The sequence below is a fragment of the Desmodus rotundus genome, chromosome 3, assembly GCF_022682495.2.
Source record: "Desmodus rotundus isolate HL8 chromosome 3, HLdesRot8A.1, whole genome shotgun sequence".
Taxonomy (NCBI): domain Eukaryota; kingdom Metazoa; phylum Chordata; class Mammalia; order Chiroptera; family Phyllostomidae; genus Desmodus; species Desmodus rotundus.
Genome location: NC_071389.1, coordinates 155,618,898 through 155,639,446, shown reverse-complemented (window position 1 = coordinate 155,639,446; position 20,549 = coordinate 155,618,898). Strand labels below are relative to the sequence as shown.

At 49.6% G+C, this 20,549-nt stretch overlaps 2 protein-coding genes across 3 annotated transcripts in view; both read right to left on the bottom strand.

Annotated features, from left to right (window-relative positions):
* RPAP3 (RNA polymerase II associated protein 3) overlaps positions 1-490 on the bottom strand; it is a 31,641-nt gene extending 31,151 nt beyond the window's left edge. The window contains exon 1 of one of the 2 annotated variants that reach the window (XM_024575745.3): positions 398-490. The gene's annotated coding sequence lies outside the window, so the exon portion shown is untranslated. The remainder of the gene's footprint in view (positions 1-397) is intronic. The other variant, XM_045184313.3, reaches the window with a different exon arrangement.
* A 2,877-nt stretch (positions 491-3,367) lies between these two features.
* On the bottom strand, positions 3,368-19,422 carry ENDOU (endonuclease, poly(U) specific). The gene is made up of 9 exons (XM_045184216.2): positions 19,283-19,422; positions 12,409-12,480; positions 11,779-11,913; positions 11,097-11,268; positions 10,574-10,773; positions 7,432-7,545; positions 6,749-6,855; positions 5,865-6,007; positions 3,368-4,930 (listed from the first exon to the last, which is right to left on the bottom strand). The coding sequence occupies exons 1-9, from the start codon at positions 19,335-19,337 to the stop codon at positions 4,810-4,812; spliced, it is 1,119 nt and encodes a 372-aa protein (XP_045040151.1). The 5' UTR covers positions 19,338-19,422; the 3' UTR covers positions 3,368-4,809.
* Between the last annotated feature and the right edge of the window lie 1,127 nt (positions 19,423-20,549).

The following is a 20,549-nucleotide window of genomic DNA, read 5'->3' as shown; positions in this document are numbered from 1 at the left end:
ACCAGCAGCGTCCAGCGCTTTGGGGTATCACTCTCACGCCGGATATCCAGACCAGCACGGTACCCGCCAGCCCAAAAGGGGCGGGCCGCACCGCGGTCTTCTCTACGCGGAGGATCTGAGGTCCAGACCGCCGCAAACAGCCCGACGCCCGAGCGGGACCCTCGGCGTGCGGGACCCTCGGCGAAGGAGAACGTCCAGGCCCGGGCGCGGGGGCGAGCCCTGACCGGAACGCGCTCCCGGGTCGCCGCCACCCAGGACATCACCGCGGCGACCCAACGCCGCGCCCCCGTCGTCCGCCCCCGCCCGCGCCTCTTCACCCAGGACCCACGGCCGCGCCCCCTTCACCGGCCAGGGGACCCCAAAAGCTTCCTCGGCGACAACGGAAAAGCCGGCTTACCTCGCCAGGCCGTTACGGCCCAAACCTCCAGCCCGCCCAGCCCTCAGAGACACCGGCAGGACCCCGCCTTCCTGCGCTTTCCCACAAGTCCCCGCGTGCCTCACCCCGCCCCCCGGAGCGTGCGCAGAAGGTCAGACACGCTGCTCCTCCGGGTAGAACCGGGTTGGGGAATTGACAGGTGTTTTAAAGCGCAGTCTAACCAAACTTCTTAGGAGGTAATAACCCCAAACCTGCAGGGTCATCCTGACTTGTTCCCAAAATCGTAACACTTGAAGTATTTCCTTGGACTTCCCTCAAACGATTTAATCCCTGGTGTTTGCCTTGCTGGTGTCTAACGATGTGTCGCGATCTTTCCGAGTATGATAAATTTGTGAGAAAGTCACCGTTTCCCTGCCGTGAGCAGACGATGTAAACTTGTAACTCTGGCGGTGTTACAGGGATTTTTTTTCCCCTTTAAGTGCTTATATTTGGTAAATCAATTCTTCAGTCTGACCTCCGCCCCCCACACCTTTGCAGGTAAACTCTTTCCTTTTCTGTGTCTGTCTTTGAGTCTTTCTAGAACGCGTGTGAGTATTAAGGTCTGTCTTTAGATGTGCCCTGGCTTACACAGCAGAAAGAATATGAAGCTTGTATCATTTCTTGCTTCTGCTTCCAATATGAGTGAGCTTTTTTCAATTTCATGACAACTATAATAAAATTGTAAAACAAAAATAATTAATTCCACGAAAACAAATAGAAACGAGCAAAAACTTCCTACTTGAAACACCTCTGTGATCTAAAACATTAACCCAAAAATCCAGATCAGTGGCTCTCAAGCTTGACTGAACTTTGGAATTACCTAGGGAGCATGGAAAAAATTGATTTCTAGGTCCCATACCCAGAGATTCTGATTTAATTAGTGTAACCAGGCATCACGATTTTTTGAAGCACAGGATATGGCTGTGCAGTTGAGACTAGGAACCGCTAATCCAGGTAATGGTCCATGGAGAGCCATCCAGGAGCCCTCCCTTACAAGGTCATATTATTAGCACATCTTTCTCACTGTATAATTATTTGGTATCTTTGTATTTTAAAGTCATAGTAGTCAAATCATTAAGTGTTATTAAAATATTTACTAATGAAATGATTCTTTAGGCTTTTGTCTTAAGAGGATAGATAACTGACTTGAAGAGTTTTTTGTGTTTTAAAATCTAATAATAAAAAATTTTAAGTAGATATTGGTTTATAGATTTTCTTAAGAAAAGCAAATTTTTTTTATTATTAATTCTGGCAGAGTCAATTGAGATGGAAGAGCAAAGAGCCAGCTGGCTGCTCTAGTAAAATTTCATGGACCCTTGGGTGAATTCTTTTCTCTCTCAGTTTACAAGAGTCAGACAGTTGCTTAGTGAGTACCCAAAGTGAGAGGAGTTAGTCCAAAGGTCTCGATGTCTATCATCACACAATTCTGAGGTTCCCATTGTCATACAAAAAATCTATGCCTGCATTGGGAGCCCCCTTCTCTCCAAAGGAGTTTGAGAGTTTTTAACTCTTGGAAGTCATGTGCTCATCTGAAAACTAAGAGTTCAATAAATAAGAAGAGGAGACCAGATATTGAGGGGCGACCAGTAACCTCTATTCCGGGCCTTAATAAGTCTCCTTTGAAAGAAGAATGAATGTATGAATCAATCAATCAATCAATACTCCTAGAAATCCAGACTCACTATAACCTGAGGAAAAGGCTTCAACTTTGTAGACCTGATTCTGCTACTTACTGAGAATGTAATCTGTACAGTGAGACTTAATATAAACTTCAGTTGTTTAGACATAATTAAAATGGTGAAGATAAAAATAGCTACTGGAGTGAGAAAATGTATGTAAAAGGCCTATTTAGCACAGCTTGGGACATGGTAAGAGCTTTAACAAATGTTTCCTGCTCCTCCCACTGATAATACCACCTCAGGTTAGGCTCTGGCTAATTATTTTCCCCTGACAGCAGGCTTTATTAAGAAGGACAGAGTACTCTGGAGTATTTCAAAATGGTTTCTTTCTCTTGCCTGTGTCAGAAACCCCAGCACTGGTTTGTGCTCCAGATCTCTTCCCCAGTAAGCCTTGTATTCTCCTGTCTTTCCAATCTTGAGGGCAATGTTTTGCCTGTGGCCTCTCTTCTCTTACAAATCCAAGAAAAGTTGTTGGTTTTTCAGTCTATTCAGTTGTCTACTTGTTTTTAGAATGGAGTGTCAACTTCCAAGCTCCCATGTGGAGAACCAGAAGCCGTGAATACACTCCTTCCATTCTTCGCATTACAAGTACACTAGGAAGAATTCTGTCCCCATCTTGGTTAGAGAGAATTGGTGAGTCCTCAGGGACTTCACCGAGATAACACATTATCCAAGCCATCCTGATGAAACACTAAAACCAGAAGCATCATTCCCAGCCCTGCTCCTGGGAAAAGGCAGGGAGACAGACACTCAAGGAAGGCCAAGTACTAAGAAGATGATAGGAGAATTCAAGAGTTAAAGCCTTTAGCTTTAGTTATAGTTGATGGGCTTATGTGGTTAATGCTTGTGGCAAGCTGTTGTTCCAAGAACTGGAATACATGACCTTTGTGACTCCAGGAGTTCAACAAACAATTTAATCTTTGTGCCCCAGGGGTCTGCAAGTAAAGTATCTGAGTCATTGTGTTCCAGGGCAGGAAGCAAATAAAGAATTGCTGATCAGTGGATAAAGAAATACTAAGAAAATCATCACAGGACTGCAACTGTTATCAGATTAACCTTTTTCCAAACCCTTGACCTACCCTTTTCTTCTCCTTATAAAAAGGGTGGCTTGAGATGAGGCGTTAAGATGGTTTTTATGGTACATAACCTGCTGTCTTCTTAGATTACTGGTGCCGAAATAAAGTGCCCATAAAGATTCAGTCCTTGTCTCTCATTACTGGTTCTGGTAGTGATAGGCAGTGCAAAGGCCAACGAAGAGACACATTTCAAATTTTCTTAAATAACTTTAATTGGAGATTTGAACCTCTAAACCAGTAATTTTCAACCTTTTTATATCATAACACACATAAACTAATTACTAAAATTCTGTGGCACACCAAAAAGATGTTATATTTTTGCTGATCTGACAAAAATAGACATAATTTTAATTGATTTACAAAAGATAATAATTGTCATGACCTATCCTTTTTGGTCCAAAATGACTTTTTAAAAAATCAGGTCCCTATTTTGTATATAAGGATTTCTGGCACCAAGAATTAACCAATCAGATACAACCTTATCATGTGACATGACCAATAAGATGCAACTCTGTCATATGACCTATCTATTAATGGTTTAAGACAGGGCATTACACTGGATAACTATTGTTATGTTGGCTGCTGTCTTTTTTTTTTTTTTGACAATCTAAGGGAAAAGAAGTCAGTGTTCCTGACTAGAGTCAGGTATTGCATGTTTTAAAAATTCTTGAAAATTACTGCTCTTAACTATAGTTCAAGCCTGGCTCTGTGAAACAGTGTTTGGTTCCCAACGGGGTTAAGGGAGAAATGTGTAATTGAGTTTGAAATGCAGTCACCCTGGTCTTTCCTTCTAGAGTTTATGCAAATTATGGCTGCTGGTTAGGCCTTAAAATAATTGTTAGTGACACCAAACTATAGGCTCCTTTCTTCTGCTGCAAAATCATCTTATGGGGGCACTCTCACAAATTATTCAGGATCAAAATGCAGCTCTGTAATTGCACTAAATGTCAACAAGCAGGAACATTCTTGATGCAGCTACTGAGCCAGTTGTAAAAACCTTCAGGCCTGGAGAAGTCTACTTCCCCACTCACTGTGTCAACCATTACCCTCTCCGTCTAGTGTTTGAGTTCTCCCAGACCCTGTTCTGAGAGGATGTAGCCCTAGAAAAGACCAAATACCCATGCTTGATTTACATGGCCTGATATCTCCGAGGCTCCAACATAGGGCTGAAATGCGGTTTGCAGGGCCGTGTACAATAACAGCCATTATAGTAATCTTGAATTTCTGTCAGCTGTTCTTCCTAAGAACAATTGATTACACCTTCACAGTAATAATTCAGCAGGTTCCTCTCACCAACCCCCAAAAGAGGAAAGGGGGCAAACCCTTCCCTTTACATTAAAAGGAAACATGAGGCCTGGAGGGGTCAAGGACTTGTTCCCAGTTCCAGCTCCCATCAAGGCAAAGAGCTTTGGAGGGCCGCATCTTCCACGTCTGGGTGCTGCTCCAAAAGGGCGGAGGACAAAGATTTGACTGTTTCCTGCATTTTTCTATTTTGTGTCTTTTTTCTCTTTCCTGTTGGACATGTCTGGATTTGGGAATCCCTCCTGGTCTCCTCCATCCCCTCTCCAGCCCAGAGCAGATAGTGCCTCAGTCCTGCAAGAGCTCTCACTGCCCTCAGGCCCTTTTCTGGCTCCAAGCTCTATCGGGTAGAAGATACCACGTAGGCTGTGGCGATGTACTTCTTGCCATTTCCGTAGGTGGACTTGGTCCAGGAATAGGTCTGGATGGCCAAGGGATGTCCACCCAGGCTTAACTGGCACCTGTGGAAAAGATTGTCAGATCATGGGACCCCTGCTTCACTCCACCTCTGTCCCGTCTCATGCAGAAGGACTCCACTCTGTCCTAAAAGGCCCCTAAGAGAGCTACCGCAGCTTACTTCAGCCACTGCCTCCAGCTCCCCGCATGCATGGAACCCTTTCAAAACCTATCTATGCCTTATTTTCTGTCTTCTTAAAGAACATTGCTTCTCATCTTTCCCGGAGCAGTATTCAAAAATCCGAGATTCTAGGGCCGGACCCCCAGAAATTAAATGTCTGCTTAGGGTTTAAAAGCAAAACCCAGAGTCCTCAAATGTTACAGCATATGAGGCCCAGTGGTTCCAACTGAACTCTCTGGGGCCCTAAGTTTCCCCCAAGCAACCTCAGATCGGGTGGGGAGAGGGCAACTAGAGAGGCTTGGAGCACCAGGGCAACCCCATTTCTCACTTTTTTTAAAAGATTTTTATTTATTTATTTATTTATTTATTTATCTATTTATTTTAGAGCAAGCGGAAGGTAGGGAGAAAGAGAGGGAGAGAAACATCAATGTGTGAGAGAAACATCAATCTGTTGCTTCTCACAACCCCCAACTGGGGACCAGGTCAGCAACTCAGGCCTGTGCCCTGACTGGGAATTGGACTGGGGACTGATGATGCCCAACCAACTGAGCCATGCCAGGCAGGGCTGTTTCTCTCAGTTTTATACGTTAAGGTCCTGCATAAGATTTCACTTGGGGGAAAGAGGGGTAAGGGTTCTGCGGCTCAGATGAATTTGGGCAGCCACCAATCTAACAGCTTCATCTCCCAAGGGAGAAAGCTGAGGCCCAGAACTGTGATTTGTCCGTGCCCTCTGAGCCACTGAGTGGCAGAATCCAGGTCTCCTGACAGTCCTGGCTAGGGACACCCTGCTCCCCAGGGCTGGCTGGCCCAGTACTCACGTTTTGCCTGGCCTGGCGATGAAGCACAGGGTGTAGAGTGCAAACTCAAACTCAGGGCTGCTGCCGATGAAAGCTGAGCCCACTTCCTTATAGTAGCCATCCCAGTTGAACTGCATGGCTAGCACGTCAGGGTAAGACTCCCACTGTGGACGGAGAGGGGGTATGGTGAATGCCACGGAGTGGAGGCTGGCCGAGGGGTGGCAAATGGCAGCATTCAGCCAGGATTTGTTGAGGCTCATTAGGTGTCTGCATAAGCTTTCCAGGGCGGCTGGATTCTTTAACTCAACTGAGTAAACAGCCCGTCCTGCTACGATGTGTAAGCCCCACTCAGACCCTCCATCTGCAGCTGCCAGTGCGCATCTCACAGGGTGGCCAGAGTCAGCAACCAGGTGACCGATGCCAGGGGACCAGGGACATAACTTCCCTGTGCCCTCACATATGGAAGAAAAGGACCACTTATTGCTCCCAAATTATTTTCTGGCATCAGGCAGCAAAGGTGTCATTTTCATACACTATAAGGTGTTTAACTCAGACTAGCCAAACTGAAATTTCCAGCGGACACCACATACTAAGAATATTCCGGCAGGAAGTAATGGCACGTCTGGCTTTCCCCTCTGAGAATCCTCTCCCGCCCCTACCCTTCTCCAGAACTGCTGTCCTCCACCTCCTGCCCCTGAAGTTGTGGAGCCTTCACTCTTTGGAAGGGAATCCCAGTGTCCTGGCTGGATCAACCTGCTGCTCAACAGAGGGGGAAGTCATACCCACAGTCCCCATTAGGGGGTCAGGGTGAGAGACGAGTCTGACTGTTCAGAGCACAGAATGAGGGCAGGAAGTGTGGGTATAACAAGGCTTTCCAGCCCAGGGGGTCCACATCCAGTACTCACAGGCCCGTCATAGATGTAACTGTAATAGTCAACCAGGCCCTCCTTCTCTTGCAGGTAGAAGCGGATCCAATTATGGAAGCCAGTGACCTTGCCCTTTTTGACTTCACCTATAATAAAGAGTTCAAGGTGGGTGATCTGGGCCTCCCTTCTAACCCCTTTCTCCCCTCCCGTGCCAAGGCCATCTCCCTTTTCAAGTCTCTGAGTTTTAGATTGTTCATCTGCTCAGCCTCTTGCCGGGACTTCTCAGAGTCCCTAATCCCTAACTTTCACCTCAGGAAGACTCAAGCCCTTGGGAGAATTCCTCCTCCTGGCTGACTCTGGTGACCAAACTTGCTGGAAGCTTTATGGGTTAGTGTAGTGGGAAGAAAGACCAAGGCCCCCTTGGGAAGCAGCTGACCAAGTCCTGCAGGCAGAGGACAGTTCAGAGATAGACAGCCATTGCCCCCAAAACACCTCCCTGCATGTGCCCCTTGGGACCCTCAGCATCTGGGCCTTTCTCCCTTAGATACTCCGCGAAACTGTTCCTCAGTAGTGGCTCCTCGGGTGCCACCCTCTTGGCCTGGGAGTAGACATGTCCCTTCCTGCTAGCTGGCATGGCTGCTGATTCCTCAATGACCAACGCTGCCCTGCTTCTGAGGGAAGCTGTCTCTCCATCTCTTTCTTTCCAAGAAGAGTGACCCTACCTGAGAAGACGTGTTCAAAGCCACTTGAGTCCCCCTCTTCAATGCCTCTTGAATAGAGCCCAAACCACATGTTCTTCAGGTCATCGACAAACTCTTGTTCTGAGCTGTAGCGGTCTGCGGGGAGGAACAGAGAGGATTTAGGAGAAGGGGAAGCAGCACCAAATCCTGGAAAGGAAGGAAGGGACACCTGCTCCATCATGTTGAGACACGTGGGTTTAACCACCAAATGTATTCAGTCGTTCATTCAACAGTGATCTACGGGGCACCTGTGTTGTGCCAGACCCAGATCCAAGGGTGAAGGATTCAGCAGGGAATCACACGGACTAGGTCCCTGTCTTCATAGTTTACATTCCAGTAGAGGAGATAGATAATAAAAAAAGGAAACTATAAGTAACCGATATGGGTTCAGGTAAGTGCTATGAGGAAAATAAAGAACATTATCCCAGGATGACTGAAGGTGAGGATGGGGGTAAGGGCTCTTCGAGAAAGGAAGACCAGAAAGGCTTCTCTGAGACTGTAGCACTAATCAGAGACCAGAAAGATAAGAAGCCAGCCTTGCAAAGGCCCAGGGCAAAGATTCTTCCATGTAGAGGGAACAGCAAGTGTAAAGGCTCCAGAGCGACTTGAGCTTGATGTCCAAAGAGCTGAAAGAAAGTCCATGCGGCTGCAGCAGCTTGAGCACGAGAGGAAGGGAGGCAGGGGCCAGATCAAGGAAGCCACGGCAGGAGGGTTGGATCTCAGTCAAACGGTAATAAAAAACAAAAAATATTTTAGATTTACTGAGTATGTTCTTTGTGCCTAGCCAGGTTTGAAGTGCTTTCAATCCTCACATTGAATCTTCACATCAGGTTGGTGCTAATTATTCCCAATTTAGAGATGAGGAAACTGAGGCAAACAAAGGGTATATAACTCCTGCAAGATTACACAGTTAATAAGAGATAGAGCCCCCACAATCTAGCTCCAGAGACCGACCCCTTAATGACTCTATAGCTTCTGGGTGATGGGAGAGCCACTAAGAGTTTTAAGCAGGGGAATTTTGTGTTGCGGGCTTTGTTTTTTAAAAATCACTTTGGTTGTGTGTATAAAAAGGTCAAAAAGGCCTTTGAGCAGCAGAGAGACCTATCTGAGGCTAACACTCTGCCCAGGTACCTGGGGGGTGGCGGCTGAGACTGCGCTGGCAGCCATGGAGGAGAGGTGAGAAATGGGCAGATCAGAGATAGATTTGAAAGGTGGAAGTGATGGGCATTACTGGCGGAGGAAGTGGGAATGGGGCACGGTGAGGTAGAGAGGAGAATCAGGTACAACTCCTGGGCTTCTGACCTGAGCACCCGGATGAAAGTGTCCAACCAGTGGCCCACAGGCTGCATGCAGCCCAGCATGGCTATGAGTGCGGCCCAACACAAAATCGTAAATTTACTTCAAAGCTTTTTTTTTGCTCATCAGTTTTTGTTGGTGTTTGTGTATTTAATGTGTGGCCCAAGACAGCTCTTCTTCTTCCTGTGTGGCCAGAGATGCCACTTGGTTGGACACCCCTGAGTGGTGTCGTCTATGAGAAAAACTGAGGAGAGGCAGGAACCATGAGTTCTCTCTGCACTAAGTTCTGAAGAGATGCCATCCCACAGGCAGGCGGGGCCGTCACTATGGCAGCTGCAACCCGAGGCAAAGGCCAGCGTTGGGGATCTAAATTAAGGAGCCGTCAAATAATGACTGTTCACGGCTCAGAATTGTGTGTGGAGGATACAAAAGAGATGCCAGACCGCCCCCTTTCTTCTGAGGAGTTAAAACACAATTGAAAAACAAGACTAAATATACACAAAATAACAGAGAATGTTTCACAATCTGAATGGCTACCACTTACTCGGTACCAGGCTTTTTCCACCAGGTGCTTTACAAACCTAAATCCTCTGAGACCCCATTTCAGCAGATAAGGTTCAGACAGGTAGAATAATTGGCCCAAGGTCGCATCACTAGTAAGTGGCAGAGCCAGAACTCTAATCAAGTCTCTCTGGCCCAAGGCTATTTGGGACCACACCCCAAACCCTTGACCTCTGAAGAGATGATGAGAGCTAGCTGGGAGCTGTGGCAAGTGCAGCTTCATAAATGCAGTGGGGTGTGAGCTAGGACTTAAAGGACAAGGGGGTTTGAACAGGGAGCCGGGTGAAGACAGGGTGAGTAATAGAACAGCCTCAGTATCAGGACCCTGGGTTTCAGCCTGTCTCTGCTTACAACTTCCTATGTGGCCTCATACAAGTCACCTAGCCTGTCCGGGCCTCCATTTCTCTCGTTTAAAAAGTCGAAGGGCTCTGTGTTGACCTCCTAGATTCTCTCACATGCTTACTACAAAGAGAACACCAGGGGGCAGTGAAGGATTGTGTCCTCTTCACAAGGATTGTTTGTCACTGACTCTACATAAACACAGAGCAGGTCACTAACTCTTAACCAGGAGGCCCTTGGATGGGATGCAGTAGCCATGAGCGAGGCCATCCCACGCCCAGCTTTGCTGCCTGGAGTCAGGAGAGGAATCAGGAGGACACTGACAAACACAGCCCACACCAAGAAGCCCCGCAGCCCCGACCTTTTTTGGTCTGATTCAAATGTCTCTGTCTGGAGCCACTCCAACCAGAACTCTCCGGGATAGAACGTTCCCCTCTGAAGTTTTGTTGATTTTCTGTTGCTGTTTCCCCAACAAAATAGTGGAGGGGGCGACCTCCTTCCTGGACTTAGAGCAGGAGGAAGGAGCAGAATCAGGGAGTCTCTGAGCCTGGAAAGCGGCCCTGACACTGGATCAGCTGAGGTGGCTGACACGTGCCCTGCGTGGAGTGGGGGGCTCACGGCCTTGCAGAGAACCCTGAGACTGAAGCAGTGAGTGGGAGTATAAACAAGGCAGCTGAGTAAATCAAAAGATGGGGTGACGTCCAGGCCAGACAGAGGATTCTTCAGCTCCTGCTTAGGTCCATGATCTCTCTGGGCTCCTCTCTGGCCCTCTATCCCTGCCCCCTCCCAAATGTACCCTGGCCTCCAGGGAGTCCCCACACATGTTCTTAACCTGCCCACTGTGGAGGCCCCAGAGGATCCTGGCTCTCCTGCAGACAGACCAGAGTCCTCAGCTCTGCTCCGCGGGGCGTGGGGTGGATTCACTCACTCTGGTGCTGGAGGAAGCTGTAGAGTTCCTTCATGACCGCCGTCTTCATGACCTCTCTGAGGAAGTTGTCCTGCTCGGCCAGCTGCTGGGCACTGAAGTGCTCCCCATGGCCCGTCGCGCGATGGTAGTTGTTAAGGAGGTTGATGAAGGCTGCATAAGTCGGCTTGGAGAACAGCTTCTCATTGACATATGTGAAGAGCCTATGGAGGTGGAGAGAAGCCCAGAGGCCTGAAGGTGGCATAGAAACCCCTCCGGGCACTGCCAGATGGGCCAGGGCAGGCCTGCGATAGTTGGGTTGAGGAGCAGATTGGGGACTTCAGATACTCTTGAAGACCATGCACGAGGTCACACTCAGCCTGGCCAATCACAGAAATCCCCCCTCAACATGGCTTTGTTCGCCTCTGGAGACCTATTTTTTCCTCTCTCCCTTTGATCCTGCCTACCAGGCAGAGAAAAGAGCTGAGGCATCAAAAGAAGCGAACTGGGGGAGAAACTTTGAGGGAGAGAAGTAAAGAGAACTCACGGCTCTGGGCAGTGGTCCACTTGGTCTCTGGTTTCAGAGGGTGAGACCCACTTCTGGCTGTTGAGAATGATGTCTTCCTTCTGAGCTTTGTTGATGTCCACCCTGTAGATCGTTTCCGAGATGGCCTGCAGCTCCTTCTTGGTTATGGCGTCACTGCTGTGGGAGAAGCCCTCTGGGAGGGGTTGGGGGAGGGCGGTCTCAGAGCCAGAGGGAGGCCAGAAGGAGGCCAGAGGGAGGCCATGTCAGTGTGCCTCACCTTCTGAGCACCTTCCAGAAGCTGGCAGCAAGGGAGAGGGGCTGCAATCAGGCTCCCTAGTGGCCAGAGGACAGGGGCCTTGGGCCTTAAGGATCTTTAAAATCAGCACATGGCCTTGCCCACAGAAAGTCCAGAGAATATTCACATTGCCCCCTTCCTCTAGGGCGGTTCTCAAAGTCCAACATGCCTCAGAATCACCTGGACAGCTTGTTAAAACAGAGGTGTGGGTGGATGGAGGGGAATGAGTTGGGGGAGGGGGTTAGGGTTAGGGTTAACCGGAGTTTCTGACTCAGTAGGTCCCGGGTAAAGCATGTCTAGTAAATTCCCAATGCTGACGCCACCAGCACAGGGACCCCACTTGGAGAACTATTGCTCTGGAGAGTCCCTCTGTCCTCGGGGCTAGGCTAAAGGGAGCAGGAGACTGACCGTGGCCACACCGGCTCTCAAAATCCTTGCAGCAGTTCCCAAATTCTGGGCAGCGGGCATTGCAGTGGCATGGGTGGCGCTTGTCGAAGGGTTCGTGGCAGCGGCCATGGCAGGAGTTGGGTGCGGAGTACAGGTCTGAGAGAACAGGGCGAGGTGTGTGTGGGCGGACCTCTAGAGGTCGCTCCGTCACGGCTAGTTCCCCACTCTTAGCTTTGCTCTCCTGACTCTTCCATTAAAGATCTCCAGGGAAGGAAAACAAACAAGCTTCATTGGTGCACACCCTTCAGTCAGGAAGTCCTTTCTGATGCCCAACTCCACTTTCTGGCCTGTTGTTTTTATAATCTCCCCACTCTAAAAATAAAATCTCTTCCACTTCCCTCTCCGGCCTCTGTGCAGGCCTCAGGCTCTCTTTCCTGCCGACCACCCCTGCCCCGCCCCAGACTACTGAGGGCCTCAGGCTTCTTCCTACCCAGACCCCAGGAGTCCAGTAACTACCTCCAGGTGCTGGGCTTGGGGTCTGCCTGGCTTTGGCCTGGGCCTGTCACCATTGGTACGTGTACCCCTCCCCTACTACCCTCTCACGTCCTTTCTCCTTTATCCTGCAGGTCCCCTTTGGGGAGGCAGACTCACTGCTAGCCGGGGCCTCTTCCGTCTCTTCCTCCAGCTCTAGGAATGGCTCTGGCTCTTTGGGGTCCCTTGTAGCTGAAGGGCAGAGAAATAGAGTCACCGGCCATCTCCAAGGGATCCCTCCCCTTTATCTCTGGTTCTCAGTTTCTCCAGCCTCGGGGACAAGCACGTGCAGTGGAAGAAAATACAAATCAGGAGCTAGGGTACAATGAGCAAATACCAAGTGAAGGAGGAGAAAAACTAAAAACGGAAGACAGAGGAGGGCCAATTGTTGAAAACTTATAAAAAGTGAAAAGCATCTCCCCAGGTGACATCCCTGCTTACCACTTTACCCTCCTGGTCCTCGGTGTGTTCATGTGTAGAAAGGGGAGGGGGAGACCAAAGGTGGTCCCTTCTGGGTTGAAAACTCAGGTTTGACTATGGCTTTTCTCTAATGAAAGTTGATAGGTGGGTAGGGTTGACATTCTCCAGATGACAAGGCCCTCACTTAGGTACATGCCATACCTGTACTGACATCCCATCAGAGTCAAGGGTGGACTCCTCCCAGGACCTCCAGGAACAAGGACTGTTTCCTGAGAAGCCAGCTTCCCTTCTTTCTTTGCAACGTGCTCAACAACGGCCACAAAGGCTGTGTTTGGGGGGAGGGTGCGTCCAGAAAAGCACGTTCCTATTGCTGCTCCATTCCCTCAGCCTGGAGGCTGAGTGACTACAGCCTGCGCTCTGGCCTCAGGCCGGTGAGGCTGGGTGGGGTGGGGTGGGGATGGACAGGAGAAATCTTCCTGGGGACTCTGAGCTCCTCTGTCACCACACAGTGCAATAATTTCCCCCGAAGAAACAGCACTATTACAAAGTGACTCAGAATCTATTAGTGAGTTCACCGGGTAATATTGTGTCATCGCCAGTAGAGCCATGGGTCAGGTCACCATTCAGTCACCAAAGGTCTTCCGATCACTTACCCTGTGCCAGGCTGTGTTCTGAGTGTCAACAATTCGCAGGGTTCTCAACTCAGCCACATTGTACGCTAACAGACTTTTGTGAGCTGATCTAAAGTCTCAAACATCATTTATAATATTACGAGTTGCAAATCAAAGTTCTGAAGATGATCCCTATCTAGAAGGGCCAGCCCGGCGGTCTGCAGTGAACAGGCCTTCCCGGGTCTCTGCTCAGTGGGGAGAGAGGAAGCAGAAACGGGCAGGCTCTGATTCTGACAGTGCGCTCCAGGCCTGCTTCTCCCGACCTGAGCAGAAGCGATCAGCAGAACTGCTCGTACATGTGGTGTTCTTCGTGTAATTGAATCAAGTCCCCTTCTGGGTGAGAACCATCAGCAGACACCACCGCTGGGCAAATTAGGAAGAGGCACTCCTTTCTTTCCGCAGGCACAGGTCCGGCCCTTGGTACAAGGCTTAGCAAGAAGGATAGAGGCTCAGTTTCGGTCCACTCTGCCTTCTCTCCAGGTGCCCCTGCACAGTGCACCGTCTGCACTAGCACCCGCAGCGGTCTTGCTGGCCAGGACCTACCATGGCTTCAGTGAGCGTGCTTTCCAAACTGGGAGTCAGGACACACAGCCTGACAGTGAACTTAGCAACGCTTTTTGCCATAAAGCAGAAGACCACTTATCCGGGAATCTGAAACTCTGGCAGCATACAGACAAGGTGACGATTCAAAGTGATTTTTAAAAGTGATTCATTTAAAACAGTGCCGCTGAAGGAGCAGACGAAGGATGGGCTTTGGACGGCAACACACGTCCCGTTAATCGCGGACTGGGGATGACGGGTCGGAGATGTCCGGCCCCTCGGCCTCCTCACTGTAGGAAGGGTGGTGTAGTCATGACAGTCACTGTGACGGTCACTTCCTGGTGACATGCAGGTTGGAAAGGTTTGCTGCCACTTTTTATACTTTTGTGATTTAAAGTGTTGAGTAACAACTGGTATGGAATATATAATAAAATGACATTTTTTATCATTTTGGTTTTTTTGGAATTATTTAAACTTTCAAGATATTATTAATCCTGATAGTTCAGACAGATATTCCAGACCTCGATTTAATTTTAAGTTGGGGTTTTACACTGGGGTTATATTATAGTACCTGGGACTAGTGGCGGCCAAATCCCTAACCCTTGCTGTTTCCCTAAGTGTCCTCCTCCCAGGCCCACTGAGCCCCAGCATCAGCCCTGCTCTAGACTGCTGGCCGCCCAAGCCAGCGTCCGTCAGGTGCACTTGGCCTGGGCATGGCTCAGCCCGCTGTGCTTTCCAGGCCCTTCTCCCCACACGGCGCCTCACCAGTACCCAGGCACTCATAGTCTTCACAGCAGTCCCAGTGCCAGCACAGCTAGCAGTCACCCTGGCAGGCAGCATCACAGTTAAATTTCTCATTACAGAGCAATGCACAGGAGTCCCTTGTTCCTATAGGCAGTTTAAAGGTCACAAACTCAGCTCAACGAGGATCCTATTCCCCTCATCAAGGTGCCCCATACTGGAGGTTTCACAGTCAAGGGCAGGCACCCCACCTGGCAGGAAAGGCCATTGCTGTCCACAGGGGGAAGTCCATCCACAGCCTCCCATGCACAACACACACCTCCTCCCACTGCCCACCGCCCACCACTGCAAACTGCAGGGCCCATCATGTACACCAGGTTCACCGGCACAAACGCCCGTCAGGGCTGGACCTGTACCGTCAAGAAGCAGGGAGGCCGTAGGAAGAGGCGGGGTGTGTGACGAACTGGAGCAAGGCCCTGCCTGAAGCTGACCGCCACTATCAGCTCTAGCCCTGTGCTATGGGCTCAGTGTTGCCACAACCTCTAGGTCTTCTGAGAGAACACTTCAATTTTTCTGTGAAATTTTCCAATTTCTAAAAATTCAGGCAGACCAAAGAAAGAGGTCTGTGGGCTGAGCGTGGCCCAGAGGCCGCCATCTACCTGTGCTGTAGGTGAAGGTGGGTCGCTGCTGCTCCAGGGGTCCCACCCACCCTCTCCCCTCAGATCCATCCCTCCCTCTCTTCCCCTCATCCTGTGCCTTCTATGTTTCCTGCTTCTTGTTCTTTCCTCTCCTGCATCTGGTATTCTCTGCATCCTACTCCCCGCCCCCCCCCCCCCGCCCCCCTCATATCTTTCTGTTTCTTGAATCTTTGGAATGCATTCAGATTAGTTTATCTCAGGGTGGGGAATGAGGTGGGTGTGGGTGAGAATTGGCCTCTGGACTGAGATCTGTTATGTAACCACAGACCACATCCCTTACTCCAGCCAAATGGCTTGCAGAAACAAGCTTTTGGTCACAGGGGCATAAAACAAGAAATTTTAAGAGAAATGGTACAAACCCACTACCACTCCTAAAAAAACAAGCCCCACCACGCCCACCGCAGCAAAGGCAGTGGAGGATTCAAGCCAGGGTGACAGCTGGCTGTAGGGGCCCTTCCTTCCACTCTGGGCTTTTAAGGGCGATAACGGAGCCTTTCTTTCCATTTGAGGTTCCTGAGGTTTGGATTAGTGAGTGCTGGGGTTGGTCAGGGTCAGCCTGTGGGTTACTAAGAATGTCAAGATCAGAGTCGGAATTACTGTCAGCATCGGAATTTGTGTGAATGAGGAAACTGAAACCTAATTTAGGCCACGGTTGGGGTTAGTTAGGTTTAGATTAAGAGTTACAGTTCAAATTTGGGCTTCAGTTAAATGTATTGATAAACTAACAAGTTTGTATTCGTTTTGGGTGAAGATTGGGGGTAGGTTTCAGATTACATTCAAGGGTGTGGAATGGATCAGGATTAGGAGGGGAGGAATTAGCCCAGTTTTGCCGGTAGATTAGATTTGGGATTTGGCTCTAACTGTGACTCCACGCAGGTATGGTATCTCGATTTCACCTGGGTTGGGGCAGAGGTGAGTACTGGGAATACGGGTTCAGTCACTGCTTTGGATTCTGCAGTCCGGGTTCATACGGTGCTAATGAGGGTGACAGCAGAGACGTCAAGAACCTGGACTCGGGCACCAAACCGCTTGGGGCTGGAATTCTGGTTCTGCGGCTTTCTAGCTGCATGACCCTGGGCAGGTTATTTGACCTTCTGTGCCTCAGTTTCCTTATCTTTAAAAGTGTGATAATAATGGAGACCATCTCATAGAATATTCATAAGAATTAAACAAGTTAATATTTGTAAAGCACTTAGTACAGTGCGTGACACAGAGTAGCACCACATAAGTGTTTGTTAGATAAATAAACAGTGGTGATATTGTATGCCGGTCTTCGGGTGACAAGAATTCAGACTGGCTGGAGCAGTCTTCCCACCCTGCCGACGCGCTTGTCTAGCTGACTCCCCCCAGGTTTCGGGTAGGCCTTCCCTCCGGCTTGGGTGCCAGTGCATTTATGTTGCTGACAGTTTGCTAGCTGACATCATCATTACAGGTCTGTTTTCTTTACATTAGAGAGGCGTCAGACCAAGTTTAACCCAGGTCCTGAGGCAACTTTGCGTTGTGTGCGGGGCCTCCCGTGTGGCAGGCCTCTGATCCAGTGAATTGGCCCCAAGAAAGACCAGGCCCAAGGCCTCTCGTCCCTTCAGGCCCAGGGGAACAACTCCTGAATCTTAAATGATGCTCCCTTAGAACCTGAATGCAAAGACCTTAAGGAGAAATTTTCAGCCAGGAGGAAGGCTCTGTCAGCTGCCTGCCCAGTCAGCCTGGCAGTACACCCAGAATCCAAAGGGAGAGAATTTAGACAAAACAGGACAACGTTTTTAATGGGCCAGATCAGCAGAGTCCAAGGAAAGAATTCACTTCATTCCAGCAGCTGGCACCGGTTGAGACGGGCTGCCAGTGAATAATAGTCAGCTCTGTAGTGCTCAGGGAACACCCCCACTGGCCCGGTGGGAGTGGACTTTTTCATCTCTGTTCAAGAACTTTGTCCCCAGTAAGAAGCCCGGGCCAGGGATCCTTCACACTTCCCTGTAAACTTGGTGGGCTCCAAAACGACCTTGGGATTTGAGGGTGGAGAGGCCCCTCGCTGTGCTGCTCTGGGGACACTCAGATGACTAGTCACCCCGAGCACTCACACCAGTGCACCACCTGATGCCAGGCACCTGAATCACTGCTCCACCCGCCATCTGCCACCCCCGCACCCTGTCCCTCTGCCCCATCTCTGACCCTGCCTCTCTTCTGTTAGGCTCAGATTGTCCCTCCATTCCCCATGAAGACCTTAGCCAGGAACTGTACCCCACCCCGCCCAATGAAACACTGAATTTCTCTGCACCTTCCAAGATGTCGGTACGCGAGAATGCTCACTCCCTATCCATACTGCCCTGGTGTTTCTATGTGCCAGTGCTGAGCCGCTCTGAGGGCTGGAGCGACTACATCTGTGCTTCTCCAGGGGACCAGATGCTATTTCCATGGAGCCCTAGCCAACCAGAAAATTCATTTTCAGGACCAACTTTCTGCCTCCGCCAATGACTCCCCATATGATTCATATTCTTGCATCAAAATTCTGAGATGTTGAAATTGGATAGACAAGAGCGTAGCCATTTCCCTCCCACCTTAGGAAAGAAGGAAGCATCAGCCACTGACCCTCACTCTCCCATCAACCCCACAGCCAGTTCAGATCACCACCCACAGGGGTCAGGGCTCCACTGGCACATCTGAAACCACTGTTGCCTCTGCCCTCAGGGATGCCTGCCTTCCCCACCCCCACCCAGGGACCAAAAGTCTTCATTTGCTGTCCTCTCCTGAGACTGGGATGTACCAACCCAGTGGCCACTCTTTCCCACTAAGCTAGGCTAGGTGTTGTCATGTCCTCCCTCACTCTCTACCACTGGCCCTGGGCCACCAGGGGCCCAGTCAGAGCTGATTTCCAACTGCTCTGCAGTAATCGCAAAGCGTGGGTTCATGATCCCGTCCAGGGTTGGGAGGCCTGGGAATAGCTTTCTCTCCAAATGCTTTCCACTTGGGAATCCCATCAGGAGTCTCCTCATCCACAACCTACTTGGAAATGATTCCAAGAGTAAATTCCTCCTGGAATATTTATTATCATAAAGCCCCAATTCATTGAGATCTCATCCCATGTAGAGTGCTTTTTATACATTATCTTATTTAGTCCTTACAACAGTCCTTCCTATACAGGAACCATCAAGTCTGGGTGGGTTCAAGCTGATTCTTTCTCCTCCAGGCAGCCAACCACTCTCCCCACACCTCAGCTCAGCTCCTTCCCTTGGCATTCGTTATTACTCACTCATTAATCACAGCTAACACACTGGCATCAGGTTTTGCATAGCTGCTAAGCAGGACAGTGTTCCCATCCCATCCCCTGCACCGCTAGTAGCTGTGGGCCAGGACCCTCCTCTTTGTGTTAGTTCCTCTAACACTGGGACAAGACCAATTCCTCGGACCATGTGTATAGCCCCAGATGGCACACAGCCTGCCTCCTGGTCAGGGGTGCTTCCTTCCAGTTTCCCCCTGAGCCCGCCCTTCTCCTAAGGCTCTACCCAGAGAAAGGTCCCACTCCAGACAACCTCACCCATCCCCAGGCAGTGGAGGGAGTCAACAAGGAGTCAGGCCGCTCAAACCCAGCAGGCCACTGCCCCAGCTTTATATCATACAATGATTCCAAAAACCCAAATGTTGGTGAGATCGAAAGTCAGGTTGGACTAAGGGATGTTTGGGGCTGGCCTTCCAAGCCGTCAGGAAGTGGCTTCCGTGTTATTAGTTAATCAGTCCCTGCAACTCCCTTCACAGCCCAGTCTGCTCCAGAGGCAACTCCCGCACCTCAGACAAGGACCCATCTAAGGCGCTCTGTGAATCTGGGACAGAGTTGATCCTTCCTCGTCCCACTGCTCTCACCCTCTATCATGTTCCCCAAATCTCTGCTTCTTTCTGCAGGACCCCTTTTACCTCCACCAGATAGTGACTTACCAGCCCAGGCCAGGCCGCAGAGCACGGCCAGTATCAGGGGGATAAAGGCTTTCATGGTGCCCAGCTGGAGGCCAAAATGAGATTGGCTGTTGGACTTCCACTGGAGTAGAGATGAATGTCTCAGCTCTCAAATGAGCCTTATTTCTCAGGCTGGCCCTTTTAAAGACATCAGAACTTGTGGATCTGGTACCTCCAGATCTTTCCAAAAAGAAAAAAAAGGAGGGAGGGATCCCAGATGGATTGGAGGTGGAGAGGGGGTGGGGCCCTCCAGCTGTTTGAAGCCAGAGGGAAGGTGACTTAGCAGCAGGTAATGCCAGATGTTTAGAACAGGTAATGCTAGCCATCTGTACCTAGAAAATAGGTCATACGAGCAGGCACATCAAGATGGGCCTACGTTAGGAGGTTCTCTGTCCAAACTAGGGGCACCCATGGGCTTATCTTTGGCTGATGTCTTCCAAACATCCCCTACCTGCAAGCCTCAAGCCTGACTTCTACAGGGAAGGGGCTACAGGCTGGCTTCCTCTTTGAGTTACTGGTACTGAGTGTGAGAAATATAATAAGATGATCATCACACGTTTGATGAACAGTACGTGCTCAAGCAGGCATCGGGGTTAGTGGTTGAAAACAAAGGTTGTTCTTATTACCATCAAGCCACATATAACTCAGTCACCTTAGAAATATTATGCAAATGGGCCTCTAACTCTTACTGAGTCAGCATCTCAGCTCTTACGTGTTTCAGGTTCTCGTGGGTTCCAGGTTTATGAGGCGGGAGAAGGGCCGGAAGACTCTTCAAGGCAGCCAAAGGAGCCACCCTTCCTCTGCTGGGAGCCTGGGGCCTCACTCCTTTTTCCCCTCCTCACATTCCTTTCCCCAAAGACCCTCCCTGGAGAGAGATGAGGCCTCTCAGGGGTCCTTTCTTCCCAAGTCTAAGAACAGAGGTGTAGCAACTTGGGGCTGCCAAGTTTCCCCTCCTACTAAAGATTCAATCTCCTAAGTGCAGTGCCCTTCCCAGAAAGAGCACTGCACGGGGATTCCCAGCCCTCTCAGAAAACTCTCATATAAAAAGACAAAACTCTAAGGCAACAAGTAAGAATCCTCCCCAGTGACTTTTTTTTTTTTTTTTTTTTTGTAGGGGGGGTTGTATGTCCTCCTCTGCCAGTATAGTTTAACAGTGGAACTTTTTTCCTCTTGATTTCTATTTTCTCAGCTTTGATAGATGGGGCTGGGTCTAACAATCCCTTCCAAGTTCTCAGACTTTATTTTGAGG

Bases quoted from the DNA above. Each gene is read 5' to 3' on its own strand.
- ENDOU (XM_045184216.2), bottom strand. From the start codon at position 19,337: ATGAAAGCCTTTATCCCCCTGATACTGGCCGTGCTCTGCGGCCTGGCC. The intron at 11,269-11,778 runs GTCAGTCTCCTG...AACCCCTCCCAG, and splicing joins TGAGAGCCGGTGTGGCCACG to AGGGCTTCTCCCACAGCAGT. The intron at 7,546-10,573 runs GTGAGTGAATCC...TCCTCCCCGCAG, and splicing joins CAGCTTCCTCCAGCACCAGA to ACCGCTACAGCTCAGAACAA.